General features: G+C 29.8%; 1 protein-coding gene across 2 annotated transcripts; it reads left to right on the top strand.

Annotated features, from left to right (window-relative positions):
• Positions 1-6352: 6352 nt before the first annotated feature.
• Parp16 (Poly(ADP-ribose) polymerase 16) lies at positions 6353-7736 on the top strand. 2 transcript variants are annotated; one of them, XM_065513889.1, is made up of 2 exons: positions 6353-6513; positions 6586-7736. In XM_065513889.1, exons 1-2 carry the CDS (start codon positions 6450-6452, stop codon positions 7659-7661), a joined length of 1140 nt encoding a protein of 379 aa, XP_065369961.1. In that variant the 5' UTR covers positions 6353-6449; the 3' UTR covers positions 7662-7736. The 2 variants fall into 2 exon arrangements, with proteins under 2 accessions (XP_065369961.1, XP_065369960.1); XM_065513888.1 differs by having other exon boundaries at positions 6353-7736.
• The last annotated feature ends 12300 nt before the right edge of the window (positions 7737-20036 follow it).

The following is a 20036-nucleotide window of genomic DNA, read 5'->3' as shown; positions in this document are numbered from 1 at the left end:
TTGGCTTAAAATTCATAAGAGTAAGGATAATTGGTTTTTCTCGAAAATTTCAAAATTTAAATCGCAGGTACGGAAAAATAAGAGATATTTTCATAATTTTTTCACATTTTTATTCCCTATTATATTCTTAATAAATCCCTATGAGATGATCAAAAAATTCTGAAATTTGTTTAACAAAATTTTTAAAAATTTGAAAATGGAGTTTTGAAATTGCTGTTAAAAAAATTTTATTTTTTTGTTCATACCTAAGAATAGGTTAACGGTATCCTACGAAGACAAAAACTCATATACAAGTATATATGGACATATTTTAAGTAAAAATTTGCTTTTATTTTAATATTTATCAAAATATGTTAATTTTGTTCCTACATTTCTTGTATTGGCCTGAGACACGCGGCACGTCTTATCCCCAACTGATTTACCTAAAATTTTTTCAGGATGATTTTTTTACTAATGTTCACCAAACTGGGGGGTAAGAATGGCCAAAATCCAACTTTCGTTTATTAAGGGCCACCCTTGTGATCACTCATATTTCTGACCAAAAAGCTATTTTTTATAATAAAACTCAAAATATCAAAATTCGCTAATAATAAGAAAAGGAACTCGGTCTGTGATCACTCATATTTCTTAACAAAAATAATTTTTTTTTCTAATAAAACCCAAAATATCTAAGTTCACTAATAACTAAGCGTTGAATCAAAATATCAAGAAAAGCAGCTCAATCTATGATCACTCATGTTTCTTAACAAAAATCAATTTTTTTATAATAAAACTCAAAATGTCTAAATTCTCTGATAACTTGGCCAACGAGCGTTTAATCAAGAAAAGGAGCTCGATCTGTGATCACTCATATTTCTGACCAAAAATCATATTTTTATATAAAAACTCAAAATATCTAAATTCGCTAATAACTTGGCCAATAAACATTTAATCAAGAAAAGGAGCTCGATCTGTGATCACTCATATTTCTGACAAAGAAAATAACGATTTTTTATATAAAAACTCAAAATATCTAAATTCGATAATAACTTGGCCAATAAACGTTTAATCAAGAAAAGGAGCTCGATCTGTGATCACTCATATTTCTGACCAAAAATCATATTTTTATATAAAAACTCAAAATATTTAAATTCGCTAATAACTTGGCCACTAAGCGTTTAATCAAGAACCCAAAATTCGATTTTTTATATAAAAACTCTCAATATCTAAAATCGCTAATAACTTGGCCAATAAGCGTTTAATCAAGAAAAGGAGCTCGATCTGTGATCACTCATTTTTCAGTCAAAATTCGATTACTTATATAAAAACTCAAAATATGTACATTGATTTACATGTATAATGTTGTTGCAAGGCATAGGTTTTTGCCAACAAACTTAGGTTCTTTGTCTCTCAGTAGCTCTTCTATGTATATTTTATTCTATGTCCTATATGAATAAAAATTGTCATTCAAAATTCAAATTCACAAATCGAACACAAGAAACTTGTACAGGACAAAGTCTCACGTTGGGTTCAAATGGTATAAAAATGGCGATTAATTGAAAATTAGAAATAAAGTTTTTATAATAAATTTTGGTATAGAGTAAAAGTAGATAAAATTCTACATCACTAGCTGTAAAAATAAATCAACTAAGTTGTTTACTTTCTTTTCAGTGAGCGGTCAAATTTTTGCTGTCAAAGTTAGCAAATTATTGTAAATGAAAAAATTGGAAATTTTTACAATTCAAGCGATTATATTTAGTGTTAAATCTACTAAAAGTAAAGCTTTTATAATGGAACCTTCAACACCAGGTATTTAAGTATATAGTAAATTTTTTTTTTTAATAAAAATTATTTGTATATATTTTTAATAATTTTTTTTAAAAAAGATCCAAAATTGGGATAATTTTCGAATTTAATGGGCCACAAGTATTAAGTTAGTATTAGTTGAAATTATTTTTATAGATTTTAGAATAGTATAGGATATCAGCTTACATTTAAAAAAAAAGTCCAGACAATGCCCGGCCATTTTTTTTTATTTTCATTTTTGTGTAAAAACTATGGTTGTCATTTATTTAACAAGACCAGTAAATGATAACAACGATGAAGAAGATTATAATAATGATGATGAAGATAATAATTATAATGAAGCTTATAATAATTGGGATATTTGTGGTGAATTTGAGAATGCAGAATAATACAAATATTTTAATATATTTTTTATTAAGAAGGTAAAACCAGTGTTTAAAAAACTAGACTACAAGTAGCAGTAGCAACGAAAAAACACAAGTAGTCTAGTTAAAAAATTAATAAAAACTCGGAGTCAATAATTACTACTACTACTGCTACCTTCACATTTTGGTAGCAGTAGTTGTAGTAGTACTAATAAAAGAAAAATTTAAAAGTAGCAGAGTAATTTATTTACTATTGCTACCTTAAAAAAGAAAAAGTTTTGATGTAGCAGTCATTAGTTTTTTATTAATTCTGCTACTTTTAAAATTTAGTAGTAATAGAAGTAGCAGTTGAGGTAGTAGAAGAAGTATCAGTTAAGTAGCAGTTGAAGTATCAGCTAAGTAGCAGTTGAGGTAGCAATAAAATAAGTCAAAAATAAAAATCTTCAGCCAAAAAATTATATTATGTGTTGTTGTTGTGAATGCATATTTGTGTATGTTGGTCGTGTTGTAAACAAAAGTTCGGCTTTTTTGTTATACACACAGAAAACACGATCTTTCTGTTAGCAACACGAACATCTGAGACGAATAAAATCGAATAATTCTTTCAAACTCTCTCAAAACAAAAACAACACACAGTGTTTAATTCTGTCAATTTTGGTGTTATGACTGAAGATTTTCTTTTTTGACTACTTTTATTGCTACCTTAACTGCTGCATCAACTGCTACTTTACTGCTACCTTAAAAATTAAAACTCGATATAGAGCAGTAGCAATGATTTGTATTTTTATGCTACTACTCCATTTACAATTCATGTTTTATTACTACTGCTCTGTTAAGAGTTTTATATTTTGAAGGTAGCAGTAGTTTTAAAAAAACAAGAAAACGAAAAAAGACAAATGCTACCGCTACATACACTTTTTTGAAGCAGTAGTTGTAGCAACAGTTAAAAATTTATTAGTTATCGTAGCTTTTTAAACACTGGGTAAAACGAAACAAAGATTCCCCCAAAACTTTTGAATTTTTTTATTTTTTCATATTAAATTTTACATTTACTGAAAAACATTAAAAACATCATAAATGTTTTTATGTATTTATGATTATTCATTACAAAGATTTATAATATTCTCTTGTGTGACTTTTTTTAAAAAAATTTACATTTAAAAAATTTTATGAAAAACAAAAATTAAAATTAAATTGATACTAATAGAAATACATACAATAAATTTATTATTTGATATTTTTAATAGCACATTAAGTATGCTTTAATTTGCAATTTTATTCATTAATTATAGCATAAATTGTGAGCTAATGTATTTTTTTCCTAAAAACAATAACGCACTTAACGGGTTAAAAAAAATTATTTTTAAACTTTTTTTTCTAAAGTGCTGTGTTTTTATGTGCTTATAATAACTCATCAATAAAAAAATATTATATTTTAAAACTACGGCTTCTATGAATTTATCGCCACTTTGAATAAGTTTATACTGTACAAATATTTCAAAATAATAGGTAAACATTTGAAAAAATTCCGCATTTTTAAGTCATACACAGAAAAAAGTTACGACAAATTAGTTGTCATATTAATTACCATATTCGGCAATATAATTATTTTTTTAATTAAAAAGGCACCAACAACCGATTTTGTAGATACAAAAAATATTTTTTTTACTTAAAATTGTTAACTCTCAACAATAAATTTTAACAACGAGTTTGTGAAATTAGACAATTAATTTGTTAACAGTCAACAGTAAAATTTTAACAATAGGTTTGTAATATTGAATAATAATATTGTTACTAGTTAATTAATATCTGCAATAACTTTTCCTGATATTAATGAAAAATGCAATTTGATGGTTTGAATTATTTTTTTTATTATTTGAAACAAATTTACAAATTATCATAATAATAAAGGCAGGATTCATAATAAATATGAATAAGACGAAGGTAATTCGAGTAAATGCAACATCTAACCAGCCAATCTCTTTTCCAACAATCCAACTGCAGCACGTGCACCAATTGTGCTACTTGGGTAGCATCATAATATCGACTTGAGGATCAGCTAATGATGTCTCAAATCGCACCATAAAAGCTCGGCAAGCTTTCGGCCAACTAAACACAATATGGAAATCACCGTCAATCTCCACCCGCACTAAGATAACAATTTTCAATTCGCTAGAGACGTAAATACTTTTCAAGTTTCAACCAACAAATGCCTAAGAAGAACACTAAAAATCTACTGGCCCAACTGGATATCGAACACCCACCTCTGGACAGTCACACATCAATGCCAAATACATTCCAAAGTTTTGAGAAGGAAATAGCGAAGGATTGGCCACGCATTACGAAGACCACCAGGAGATAGGAGATGTAATCCGCAACGTAATAGGAGAGGACGGTCTGCCCACACTTTCTGAAGACAGTTAGACATAGAGGCTTCGCGAGCAGAAAAAAGCTGGAATGAAATTAAGAACCTAGAATCAAATACAAACGATTGGAAATATTTTGTTGAGGCCCCTTATAGGAACTAAAGGAATTAATGTTGTATATATAGTATGCTAATATCCACTTTCTCACCTTTTGAACCAGTACTACGATCAATATTACCTTCTAGATTGTTCCTCCAATATTGTTCTTGATTGAGTTCCTTTTACACTCGATGCATTTGATGATGAAAAGAGTCCACTTGAAATCCTGTTGAAAAAAAGTTTTGTATATAAAATTGATGTCCAATTGTTTGGCCAATAGTGATAGATTATAGTTTCATATTAAACTTAACATGTAGAATACTCCATTTTCTTCATAATTTATTAAAGAAAAAATGTGTATATTTTTCTTTAACTTTTATTTTCTTGACACATTTGTTTTCGTTATTTTCAATATAATATTCCCATTGAATTTTAACAACTGAAATTGTTAATAAATATCTAAAATAAATTGTTGATATGAGTATTAAAAAATCATATTAAATAAAAAAATTATTGAAAACTTAAATCACATGTTAAACAAATTTTTTTAATTACTTAATAATTGTTACCATTTTTTTCTGTGTACACTCATATTAAAAAAAAAAGTAAAATTTATCAAAAATAAGGTATTTTATGTTTTATTTTAATCTGGATTACACGATATCAAACCGACAACGGAAGGCGACAAATCAACAAGTTGAGATAGTTAGAGTACGTTTTGTGGGTGTTTAAATAAACAAGTTCATTCTCTAAACTACTGATCCAATTGAAAAATGATGTACAAACGAAACGTACAGAAAGACATAGGCTTTCTAGACCACCCTATGAGTTGGTGTCAGAGTCGTCCAAACTTTATGCATATCATAATTTGAACAACCATGGACAGATTTGAATTTAAATTTTTAGAAAGAAAATCCTGTTTATTTCTTATCTTTAAAAGTAATTTAAGTGAACTATTTTTCATATTTTCTGTGTTACTAACAAATTGCTGATTTTCAGTTGTCTTGTTGACAAGGGATATGAAAAATTCAGAGAATGTTTGCATATTTCCAGTAAGGACCTCTACGTATACAAATAACTAAATTTAACTATTTAATTTCCTACCTTTAAAATTAAGCAAAAATTATTTTATTTTTGTTATTTTCCCTGCCAATACCAAATCCCTTAATAGCAGAATTGCAACAAATACAGTATTGGACTTTTATTTGATTGTTATTGAATATGGAGAAACAAAAAAATAACGAACATGATTCGGGCAACATTAAATTGCTAAACCATAGGATGATACACAATCAATATGGCTAGAAAAAATCTCTTGGGAAAACACTATACAAAGTAATTGATTAATTGCCCAAACCAAAACGAATGACATCAAACAAATTTGATCGAAGACAAAGGCGAGTGTTGGGAGAGAGGTGGTTAGGTGTATAAGAAAACATATGTATGTAAAAATTTAAAATACCACAAATAGTTAATTGTTAACGTTTCCTAGATTTCCCTTTCAAAGCAACGATAAAGAATTTTGGTATGATAGAAAAGGACTTTAAAAGCCGTAGAATGACAAAATTTCATTTCAGAAATTTCGCAATTTTTTTCAGATTTGTTTTCGTTCCTTGATCTGAATGTATAAGTTTTGGTAGTGGGCTATTTAAATTTCGTAATATCACTATATTTTTACATGTGTTTAGATCATAGTAATCATTTTTTATTAATATCAAATACATTTCGAATGACAAATACATATTTATAGTTTTATTTAATTCAGAAATTATATTTTGTTTATCTAATTTACATATATTTTGGAAAATAGGAAACCTAAATCACGCCATAAAATATGACAACAATACAGCAAACTACAGAAAGAACCTCAAGTCCAAGGAGCAAAAGAAATAGCTGTGGTAAGATTAAGCAGAAACCGCAACAAGAAGAGATCATCAGTGAGATATCAACAACTGAAATTCAACTTCCAGAAGTTGATGTTGCCAATGAACAATCGCTGGAATGCTATGAGCCCGCGTCTCAGCAACAGTTGGAAGACTGTGCAGCATATCTTAATAAAATACAAGCTTTGCAGTATGCTTTGGAAACCGACCTATTGGCCTGTGATGCCAAATGGACTCTATTTGTATCAGCAGCTCTTAGTTATCGTTACGACTTAGTGCTTAGACCATTTCCACCACAATTTGCTGACGAACAGTCTGGTTACAATATCGATACCTTAATATCCGTCATTAATGATACACCTAAATTAACAGTAATTTTACAAAACCTAATGGAGCAAAATTATACTGAATTTGGCAGAGAGATAATAGATTTGTTGTACTGGGTACTAATAGAAAAGCGTGAACCAGCACTGCGTCTAGTGGAAGGAGAAGAATTGTATTCACTGCTAACTTCCATAGATGAGAAAGCGATGAAGATCAAACCAACACATGTCTTTGAAGTCAACGCTTTAACAGGATTTCACTCGCAGGTGGCATTTCGTAACAGAACATCAGACTTACCCCTTAAAATGGCTTTTATGGGCAACAAGTTGGACAACTACTTTTCAATATTACAAAATGGTTTTATTCATTACACAGAAAATAAAAACGATTTAGAACTTACTACCGATCTGCAGACAAGTTTACAACACAGTCCCAATTGTGCTGCCTGGGGCGCATCGCAATGTGGTTCCATTATTGCGTGTACAGCTCTTTGTGAATTTGCCCTCGATACCAATGAAGACAAAATTGTGGGCAATAAAAATGACAAAACCTGTGTCAATATACAATTGCGAAATCTACAAAATATACGTGTTCGTTATCTGATTTTCTATGGCAAACGGTTTCCTAGGAGACTATTACCAAAGCGACGATTCTTCTCCTGGATTTATCATCACAAATATTCGTTGTCGTTGCTGTCATATATGTTGTTCTTAGTATCAATTGGTTTTGCTAATAGTGGCAGTGGTGAGACGTTTAAGCTGTATTTTTGTACGAAAATTGATTATATTTTGGACTTTTGTAGAAGAATAATAGCAAGAGAACGGATTCAATGGGCCTGAGAAAAAATATTGCTAGTTTTTTAGATGGCTTTTCTAAAATTACCGAAGATGTTTAATAAAAGAATAAATTTAGAATACATTTAATGTATTATTTAAGTGAATACTTTTAATAATTGGAAATTTCATTTCAATTATTATTCTTTACCATAATTTAGCTACATATAATATGTAGCATCAAAAAATAGGCATTTAAAATTTACGCAACAACCAAAATATTTGCAAGATTAGATTATACTCTATATTTTATATTTTCCTTGAAGACCTATTTGGTCTATTAGTGGGATGCGAGTTGGATATCTATCAAAATAAATGTTTTTCAACTCAAAACATAAAATTTTTGACTTTTTTTTGCAAAATCAAAAATGTTGCTTATTTTTTTTCAAAATTTTTTAATGTTTTTTTTTTGCACAAAAGAAAGTCTGTTCCTTGAAGACCTTTTTGGTCGCTTAATGAGATGCGAGTGGAGTATCTATGAAAATAAATATTTTGTAACTCAAGACATACAATTTTTTTGGAAATATCTAACTTTTTTTCCACCACTATTTACCAATTTATAGCCAGTTTTATGGTGCAGTTAATTTTCATATAAATAATAGATTTTTTAAAATATTGGTGATCATGAATTATAGACTGTTTTCCTTTTGGGCAACTATTTACAGACTTATTTTACGTTAATTTTTTTTCCTTTTTCCATTTAGACCACTATCTGCCAACTCATAGTCGCTTTTAATTTTCAGTTAGTTTTCGTATGATTCAATTTAAGCTTGAAAATATTAGTGATCACAAATTTTAGTATTTTGTTAATTATGACCACTATTAACCGACTCACATTGCATTATCATATAAAGAATCGTTTTTCTTCTATTGGACACTTATTATCGAATATATGGAAAACTTTTTTGCCAGCGTATATTTTTAAGCCTAAAATGTATCAACAATTATCTTCGTGATAGGTTGCTGTAAATTGAGATCAATCAATTTCAATTGTGGTAGATCTTAATGATCTTTTTCTCTTTTATTTACATATAATAAAATTTTTCAATTGCGACCCCACAAAGTATATATATTCTGGATCGTTATAGATAGCCAAGTCGATATAGCCATGTCCGTCTGTATGTTGAAATCAACTTTTCCTTGCCCATACATGATTCATAAATCAATATATCGGGAATTCTCCCAGCTCGGTTGCTATTTAAAATCGACAAAATCGGTCCATAAATGGCTAAGATATAAGGAAAAATACCGGGATAACCTCGATTTTTGGCCTATATTTGATCTATATCTGGATTACTAAGTCATTAATATGGCGGCATGAAATAACCCCCCACGAAATAATCCCCCAAAAATATAATGAAATAACCCCCCAAAAATTAGTACAGAGAGCAACAACAACGATTTTTGGGGTGTTATTTCATTTTTTGGGGTATTATTTCATTTGTTTAATTGGGGGATTATTTCATATGCAATAATACCCCAACAAAATCAATATGAAATAAGTCCCCAATATAAATTTTGGGGGATAATTTCATTTTTTAGTTTATAAAGAAAACGATAAATCTGTAAATTATGTCCCGATATATTAACAACTTGTATTTACCATTCACAAAAAAAAATTGTGATATCAGTTGAAGTGATAATTTCGCAGAGTTAAGATCGTGATATTTTCGCAAAGCAAAGAAAGATGTAAAGAATAAAACTTAATTTTGAAATTGAAACTGGGTTCAGAATGACTTTTTTTTAGTTCAGAATTTCAAAAAGTTGGTATTCAATAGTACAAGTAAATACAGGAATAAAACTTGCAAGGCAAGAGTAAGTGTGCTAACAGCTTGTAACTGCTTACTCGCTAGGAATTATGTTGAGCACAACCACAAGAACGAAGAAGAATTGTCTTTCCGTAAAATTTGTGAAACTTAAGTTGTATGTTAGGGAGTTAAAATTTTTTTTTTTTCAAAATTTTGAATGGTGTTTTAAAATACTTTCCGAGAAAGCAATTCAATTTATTTTCTCATATTTAAATAAATAAAAATTAAAAAGATTTTAATTTTAAACAAGTAGGAGTGCTATATTCGGCTGTGCCGAATCTTATATACCCTTCACCAAATTATACTTCAAAATTTTAAATATTTTTAAGTAAACAAAATTTAATTTTTTTTCCAGTTGTTTTTTTCAACTGCAGTTTTTTTTAACTTTTTTATACCCTACACCACCATAGTGGGGAGGGTATAATGCGTTTGTGCAGGTGTTTGTAGATGTTAGTCTAACACCCACCTTAAAGTATACCGATCGACTTAGAATCACTTTTTGAGTCGATTAAACGATGTCCGTCCGTCCATCCGTCTGGTTGGCTGGCTGGCTGTCCATGTAAACCTTGTGCGCAGAGTACAGGTCGCAATTTTGAAGATATTTCGATCAAATTTGGTACATATTATTTTTTCGGTCCAAGGACCAAGCCTGTTGAAACTAACTGAAATCGGTCCATTATTTCACCTAGCCCCCATACAAATGTCCTTCCGAAATTGAACTTTATCGGTCATAAATGTTTAATTTATAAATGTATCTCCACAAATTGCGCTCCAAATAAGTTTTATATATACAAAATTCATGTCACCAAATTTTTTTACGATCGGTCCATAATTAGCCATAGCTCCCATATAGACCCGCTTCCGAAAATAGCTTTAACGTGCATAAATCGCTTAAAAATTTTGGTATACTCACAAAATTCAACATAGTAAACTTTCATATAGACATAACTCACACGACCTAATTTCATGGTGATCGGTTCATAATTGGTCATAGCCCCCATATAGGGCCCACTTCCGAAAATCACTCAAAAATATAAATTATTGAAATTTTAAAAGAAACATGTTTTTGCTCTTTTACTTAGTGTAGGGTATTATATGGTCGGGCTGACCGACCGTACTTTCTTACTTGTTTTAGTCTATATCTGGATAACTAAGTCATTAATATTGCTCTCATTGCAAGGCTATAGTAAGTTGGACATACAATGGGTCAAAATCGGGAAAAATATTTTTTAACCCTAATTTTCTTTCATCAAAAATTCTTTTTCCAAAATAATTTTATTTTAAAAATTTAAAAAAAAAATTTGAAAAAAACTTTTTCAAAAAAATTATTTCAAAAAAAAAAATTAATTTTGTTTAAATAAAAATATTTAAAAAAATGTTTTTAAGAATATAGCTCTCTTAATTGTTCTTTACTAAAATGTTTCTATAATATGTAGCATCATAAAATAGTAATTTATAATTTGCATAACAAACAAATATTTGACAGATATCAATCAGCAAGCGTCATGCAATTTTGTAGACTGACTTTTTTATATAGGGGATTTCATGTCAAGTGAACCCTCTAACTGAGAGAGTTCTTGGTATATTTTGTTGAAAAATTGTGTCTGAATTACTATCCAATAGGACTACCTTGGTGCAAATTTCATCCCTATCGATTTCAAACGTTGGTTCACTTGACATGCAATCCCCTTATATAACAGTCACTTAAGACTAAGAAAGTCCTATTTCTGGAGGACAATTTTCATGCGAAAAGTCAATTTTTGGTTGAAAATATAAGTGATCAAACATTATCGTCCTTTTTACATTTGGACCACTCATATTCAAACATATATTTCAGTTATTTTTCATATGAAAAATTTAATTTTTCCCATTTGGAACACTATTTACCGAATTAAAACCATGTTTATGATTTAATTAATTTTTGTATGCAAAATTTATTGTTTGTTAAAAAATAAAAATGATATCAGATTATAGTCCTATTTCCATTTGGGCCACTATTTAGAAACTTATATCCACGTAGTCGAGTATGAGAGGCCCAATTGCTGCGCCGATTCGATAATTCACGGTCATCAGCAACACTGGCGGATACAGCTGCGATATTTGCCTCTGTCCGCTCCCTGTGTATGCGTGTTGGTGGTTTAATGGCCAATAATGTAAATTTGGTGGGAAATTTATTCACAAGATTCTGAGTAGCAGCCTCAGAAGCTCTCCCAGATACACTTTCTTAACCGAGCAAGAATTCTGACAATAAAATTCAATAATCTGCAAGCGTTGTTCGTTTGAAAGTCGATTCGTGGTTAAATTATAAATCAAACTGACCATGCTTAACAGTGTTGAATAAATTTAAAGTCTAGTCTTTTAAATTTCGAAAAACTCGCGATTATATTCACGATTTAATATTTCTATATATGTGTATAAAAATGAAATAGTCCATGAATGTAATGGAACCACGTGAGAACGACTGGTGCGATTTGGCTGAATACTCGTATTTTGTGAAGCTGATGTCAGCTTGTACTGAGTTAAAATGTATTTGAAAGATAATTGTGTCCTGTTTAGATAACATAATAAAAAAAAATATTTATTTTCATAAAATTCATTCAAGCCTTGAATTATAGTCAAGTAATTGAATTGCAGTTGTATTAAACTTTATTTCAATAGCATTCAGAAAAAGGAAAAATAAAATCAATGTTTCTTCGTTTGAAAATATTTAATTTTTTCGAATATTTTTCAAGTTTTAATCATATGTCATTACATTTGCATTCAAGTCAAATTCCAAGAAAATGTTCAAGTGCTTGAATTTTTGGGTTTTTGATGCTTTTTGGGTTAAATCAATAAAATCCCACCTCAGCTGTATGAGATACAAATATACAAGGTACACAATAGTTATATTTTTTTAATTTTTCCAAAAACGAAACTCTCGAGTTTTTCGAAACCAAAATCGAAATGTTCAAAAGACTCTAAGAAGCATGTTTTTCCCAAATATTATAAAAATTGGAAGATGCAAGGTCAGTTTGTTTGTAATATTTTTTGGAATTAATTATATAAGTAGTTTTACTTTACCAAACCTTTACAAACAACAAATTTGACTTACAAATCACTTAATTTTAAACAGCTCATCTCTCCAGAGTGCCTCATTTACATTGTAACAACCATAAATCGTTTAAATTATGTAAAATTTGTAAAAGGATTTAAATATTTTAAATCGAAGTATTGTATATGCAAACCAACTTAAAATATTAAAAACCGAAAATTCAAGTATATAAAAGCATATAAATGTATATTATTAATGCCCTTCTCTTCAATACGAGTTAAAAGTACATACATAATAAGAATAATGTAAATGTATGTACTCGAAAACTGTGTATTTGTATAAATATGTATGTATATGCCGACATTATTTGACTTGTATGTATAAATATGTTATATAATGCGGTAATTTATTAATACACTTCAGTTAAAATATGACTCCCCTGAGACAGATAGACATTCTATAGACAGTCAGAGATAGACAGACAGACAGAAGAACACAAAAACAGAGTAAAACACCAGAGTCAAACGAAACGAAATGAAATGAATGAATGAGGCAACCAAGCAACACAGCCGAATACAACCTGAATACAAATACTCCAAAGAGGTTGATGTTACTTTCTACTTCTTGTAGGTATTTCAAAATATGTATAAATAAATGTAGGTACAAACTTTTATTTTACTTTACTTTTAATGTGCCAACTAAACAAAAAATTAAATAGAGGAAAGGTAGGCAGCTTTTTATTCAATAAATAAAGGATGAGTTTTGATAAACATTAAATTTTACTTCTTTATTATGAATAGTGTGGCATGCAGTTTGGTACACAGTAATTTGCAGTAGGCCTAATCACAAAATGAACGGAAATAACTTGCTAAGAACTTGCAAATACTCAATAACGTACTTTTCAATGGCTACTATATACCTACTGCATTACATGGAAATAGTAGCATAATGACTTATACATGAGTACATTTTGTTTTTAATGATAATGGCTTCTATCAGACCAAACTATAAATGAGTTATTTAAGTCATTCCGTGCAAGTAGTTTTAGTTATATTACATGTTAGGGGCGATACGAAAGAATCTATGGTGATATTGAAAAAATTATCTCAACTCCACATTTAACAGGTATTTTTCAACCTAAAAACAAAAGTTCGCATGAAACACTGAAAAAAAAGAGTTTTAAATAGTCGTCATAAAAAAACCCTCTTGATTTTATTTTAATGACAATTTATTCAATTGCAATGCAATGGGCTTTACAAATTGTCATGATCTGACCAGCGGCAAGCCTGTTTTATTTTCTGAAGGGAAAAATAAAACTCCTCAAATGACTTTTATTTTGTGACGGGAAAAATAAAACTCCTCAAATAAGTTTTCATATGATGGCTATTTAAAACTTTTTTTTAAGAGTTTCATGCGAACTTTTATTTCCAATGATTTTACTTAAATATTAGATATTCTTAGATTGAAAATATTAAGAAATTCAGAATGGGAGAATGGCAGGTTCTAGAGATAATTGAAATTTGAAAAAATTTATTTACGTTTCTGTATAATTTTTATAAACTAATAATTTTAATAACTAGTTTAGGCTTAATCAAAGATAAAATTTATTTAATTTGTATGAAACAAATATTGGTATTCAAAATGTAGAGTACTTTGCCTCGCAATGTAGTAAAACAGCACAAATAAAAACAAAATACATTAGAAATATAAATGTTTGTCATTAAATAGCTCATCCGCTTTTTTACATCCTGAACATAGCCAATTTATTTAAACATTGGTTAAGCCTTAACTATGTTTAAAATTTTGTATTTCTCTATTCTACCGATACTACAATGGTATGTGCTCTGCTGAAATTAGGGAACTTGTTCCCGAATCCCATAGTTTTTTACGCAACACACGCTCTTCGGCAAGGGCACATCAATTCGTTGTCGACTGGACAGTAGATCGTACAACACATTACAGGGAAAAATTGTTCTTTAGTCGTACTGTCCGTATGTGGAATAAGCTTCCTCCTGAAGTCTTTCCTGTCACTTTCAATATAGGTAAATTCAAAATTTAAAAAAAAAATGTCCACAAACACTATTCCCTCTATCCTCCCTCCCATAACCTATTTTCCTAGTTCCAACCAGGGTTTACAATTGCTACTATATTAGCCGTCAATTGCAGTAAATATACATTTTTATCAATCTGCATACTAAAAATATAGTTACTATTATAATTTTGTATAACTCTGCTAATATAAATTGCTGTTACTATTCATATATTACTATACAAATTGCAAAGTTAGTTTGCAATTTCTAGTAGCAGATACAACCAGTTGTCAACTCGTTATTGTAGCACAACAACCAAAATATATGTTCGTGCTATAGCAGCATACACACTTTTTTGCCGAACTAATATTGCGCGTCAGCATTCGTTTTTGTTTTGTTGTGCTATCAATTTTCTCTGGCAGCAATTTACATTTCTTTGGTTGCTTTGCTATGGTTGCATTGATATTTCTTGTTTTTTGGCTATTTGGATGCTGCTAGTTATTTTATTGTCAAGTATGTAATACGAAATAACGATTATTCATTAGTGTAAATATTTTTGAATCTAACTGAGATATTGACTTGCATTTTTTTTGTAAGACCAAAAATTAAAATATCTAAACAAGAAAAAAAATGTTCGGAATAAATGTGGATCAAATTGTTCCTAATATGTATTTGCAATCCTATTAAAATTTTGATAAAAATTTTAGTTTTAGAAACTCAATAAATATGTAATCTGTAATAAAATCTTTATTTATTAGCAAAACTCAATGAAATTTTCAACGTTTTTTAAATTTGTCATTCCAAATTACAAAGTGTAAAAAAACTTTTCAAAAGGTTAAAAGGAATCCCACAATTCCTAAAAATTTAAGCGAAAATCCCGAAAATGGTATTTTTTACAATTTTAACCATATGGTCTACATTTCCTTCGGGGCTGGGAAAATACTTTGGGGATAAACAGGGAACAAATCAAGGTTTCTAAAGCTGCTTTCCGTTTTTTGATCCCAACTTTGGGATTTTAGAACATGTGGCCCAAAGTTGAAATTTTTATCAAAAAATAGGTCAAATTCCGAAGGACGAAAGGGCAACATGTTCAAAAAATAGGACATGTTTTTTATATCAAAATGTTCTCTGTAAAGCTACCTTACAGAAAAACATAAAATTGTTATATGTTCTTAAAGAAAGTTTTTTTTTAATAAAAAAGATTTAAGTCACCTTTTCATCCAAAAAACAGCAAAAATCTACTATTTTTTGAATTCTTAAATTGAAAATCGTTTATTTTTGGATCTATAATCGTTATTACTCTGAAATATTTTGTATATTACTGATAATTTAGTTGTCTAACTAACAAAAAAAATCGAGCCCGTTCGGTACAAAAGTACGACCTATATTTTTAAAAAAGCGGACCAAGGTATGGCAAAATTTTAAAATTTCAATTTTGAAATGCCTATAACTCGAAAAGTATAAGAGATAAATAGCACACACAAGCATATTTTTTCAAGACATAGGCGAGCGCTTTCTAAACATATAAAACTCTTTGAAATCGAATGGGAAACAAAAAAATGGCACGTGTTTAAAAATTTTGCATGACGAAGGTACCCTATTCTGAGCCCCCATAGCGCTGCCCCTAAGGCATTTGTAGGTCCCATTTCAATAATTTAAACTCGAATACTCCTTGGCTATGCCCGCGTCAAATTTTATCCTGATCAGATCAGCCGTTTAGAAATGCCAGATATATTTCAAAAAAAATTTGATTCTGCCCAACTGTACATTGGGTGTGTTTACTGATATGTTGTTATGCACTTATCAAGAACAGCAACTGATAGCATCAATTGCAGAAATGTCAATTGTGCTATAGCACAACTACAGAAGTGTGTATTTTTGCTAGAAAAGTTTGCCAGCACAACAAAATAAAACGAATGGAGTGCAATATTAGCACGACAGAAAAACTGTGTGTGGTACTAAAGCACGAACATATATTTTGGTGGATATGCAATGGATTGTGTTTGCTACTAAAAATTGCAGACTAGCATTGCAATTTTAATAGTAATACGAACGAACAGTATGAATATTTATATTAGCTGATTGTGATGAAATGAGATAATTTCATATTTATTGCATAGTCAAATGTAAGAAATATGTTGCTAGAGCTGAATATCGAAACCCTGGTTCCAACACAATGCTTTGCATGAGTAGGGGCCATCGCCTGAGTGCTGAAAAAAAAAGCTGCATTTCAGACTTACAAAATAGTTTTTCAAGGTGTCTCAGCTTCAATTCGTTGGATGAATCCTGCTGCTTGCAAAATTTTTGGAAATTGCTGATTGAGTAGCTCCCCTTGATTTTGTAAGCTCTTGTTGGTTTGACAACAATCTTCATGGAGTAATGCCTACAATTCTTGGTCTTCAAACTTTTTTGGGTGGCCTGAGCGATCTTTGTTTTTCATGTCTGAACCGCACAATCCATCACGACGGAATTCTGTAAGCTTTGGTAAGCAATCGCAGTGCTTCAGCGGATATATTTTTTTTCTAACTAAAGAAGTCAAGCAAAACTTCCCACATATGACGATTCGTTGGTACAAAATTCGACATTTTCTAAGCACAAACAAAAAAACATTGTTATTTACACTATAATGCTCAATAACTAAGTGATAATAAGTGGGAGTATACTTAGAACTAATTTGTATAACATTTTATCAGAATTGCAGCATATTCAATATATTTATGACTGCTCAGATAGTTCCGGGTGACATTTGTATGGAGGCTAGATGCAATCATGGACTTATATTGCCTATTTTCAATACCAAACAAGTAAGAAAGTCTGGTCGGTCAAGCCCGACCATATAATACCCTATACTAAGTAAAAGAGCAAAAACATTTTTCTTTTAAAATTTCAATAATTTATATTTTTTAATGATTTTCGGAAGTGGGCCTTATACGGGAGCTATGACCAATTATGTACCGATCACCATAAAATTAGGTCGTGTGATTTATGTCTATATGAAAGTTAACTATGTTGAGTTTTGTGTGTATTCCAACATTTTTAAGCGATTCATGCGCGGTAAAGCTATGACTAATTATGGACCGATCGTAACAAAATTTGGTGAAATGAATTTCGTATATATAAAACTTATTTGGAGCGGAATTTGTGAAGATACATATACATATAAATTAAACATTTATGACCGATAAAGTCCAATTTCGGGAGGACATTTGTATGGGGGCTAGGTGAAATAATGGACCGATTTCAGCCAGTTTCAATAGGCTTGGTTCTTGAGCCGAAAAAATAATATGTACCAAATTTCATCGAAATATCTTCAAAATTGCGACCTGTACTCTGCGCACAAGGTTTACATGGACAGCCAGCCAGCCAGCCGACCAGACGGACGGACGACCACGGTGCGTCGCTTAATATTTTGTGCCAATATGTTTTTGTCACACTGTATATGATTTACTTTTGGGTTGAAAACAAACTTAAGCATCATATGAGAGTTTTAACAGAAAACTTTACTACCCAAAATACTTGTATTTATGTTTGTATACGGTGATTCATTTAGAGGTTTGTTTAATTTCAAATAAAACACCTAAACCAGAATTGGATGTCAGAATCCTTATTATTTCCCGAAATACCAATCTATGACATTTACTTTTTAAAGATAATTTCATTCAAACGTTGGCCGCGACTACTCTGTACGTGGTACATTCGGAAGGATCAATTATCGATCACTCTTTCCTGCATTGCTACTGGTATTTCGAGAGTTAGGAGTTTTGGCTTCAAATAACACCAAAGAAAAAAAATCACAAACAATCTAGGCAACTGGCTGACAAATCCGGATCGCGAAAATAGCAAATGTAAGTGCATAAAACCTCTAAATGTATAACCCTATAGTTGTATATTTATTTGGAAAACATGCGTATGTACTCTTATTTTAGTATCTGTGTGTGCAACATAAAAGTGTCTATGAGTTTGTTATTTTTTTTGAATATTTTTTGTAGGCAAAAATTTGCAGATTTTGAAAAGAAGGAAGTAAGCGTTAGTAAACTTTGGTGTGAGGAAATAAAAACTGTTGCTGTTATTTGAAGTATTATAAATCAGAGTTGGGAAAAACAAACAGGCTTGGAAAAGGAACACGAAAAAAAGTTTCTTTTTAACTTGACAATATTACGACTTTTCTAAGATGTTTAATGTTAGATTTCTTTTATTTTTTTCGACGTGAATAAAAAACTTTGTTTTTTTTTGGGTTTCAACATCTGTAAGAAAATTAAAAAATGTGTAACAAAAAATCTGCGAAAATGTATGTAACAAACGGAAAAATACCAAGCAAAGTTTGTATGAATGTAATTTAACCCTGTTGGATTCTTATTAATAACAGTATTAAAAAGTTTCAGTTTTTTTTTTTGTTTTGCTTTTCTGAGAAGGATTTTTGCTGTTTAAAGGAGTGAGTCATTTCTTATTTCCAACTTGTTCCCCAGGGTGCAGTTACTAAGTAGAGAAGTATTTTCGTTGTGTTCTTTAGAGGAAGAGTTCATAGCAAGTAAATAATTACGTTGTTATTATTTCTTTTATTTTTGTTTTGATATGGCTCACAAACCAAATAAACCAAATAAACAAAAAGAAAATATTACTTGTAAATGAATAGCAGAAATTAAAACTGGGGTGAACTGAAATTAAATGATTTCAGTTTTTCCCGAAATTAAAAATTTTTGGCACTGATTGCGCCGTGCGTAAATTAACCCATGTTTGACAACGGTTGTTTTGGATGTTCTACTTGTTCAATATGCAAAGCTGTAGCTGTAGGCAATATTCTTGCAATTCTAATTGCAATTACATCGTCAATGGTTCGCTTAGTTTGTTAAATGTACAAAAAGAACACCTGCACATTCTTAGGGTCCATTCGTATAACCTTCGAAAAAAATTTCTGCTTTTAAAATTAAATTTACCTTTTGCCGTTGTAAAAAATTTATTTAGGAATTTTAGCTTGTGTATACAAAAAAAAATTCGGATGAAATATTAAATTTAAAACAGGTAAGTACACAGAAAAAGCTATTTCTTAAACCATTTCAATTCAAATATATATCACATATTGAACTGGTTTCAATTATTTTGTAATTGAATCAAGTATTCATGTGCTCAAAAACAAAATTTTCTGATATTTTCTATTGAATTTTGAGTTTTGAATTTGATAATTTTGACAATTGAATATACAATTTTCGTTATTGGTTGAACTTTAAATACAAAAATTATTGAATAGATAATTTTCGTAATTGAAAACACAAAAAATTACAAAAATGTGTTTTCAATTTTTTTTTGGTGAAAAAAAAATTTGGGTTAAAAAATATTTTTTCCGATTTTGACCCATTGTAGGTCCAACTTACTATTATGGTCTTATATACGTCGTTTCAAAGGTCTTTGAAATATCTATCATTAGGTATCCATATTGTCTAGATTAATGACTTAGTAATCCAGATATAGGTCAAAAATAGGTCAAACATCGAGGTTGTCCTAGTTTTTTCCTTAT

Source organism: Calliphora vicina, chromosome 5, assembly GCF_958450345.1.
Source record: "Calliphora vicina chromosome 5, idCalVici1.1, whole genome shotgun sequence".
NCBI lineage: Eukaryota > Metazoa > Arthropoda > Insecta > Diptera > Calliphoridae > Calliphora > Calliphora vicina.
Note: the sequence above shows the minus strand (reverse complement) of the source record. Positions and strands in the feature narration are given on the sequence as shown.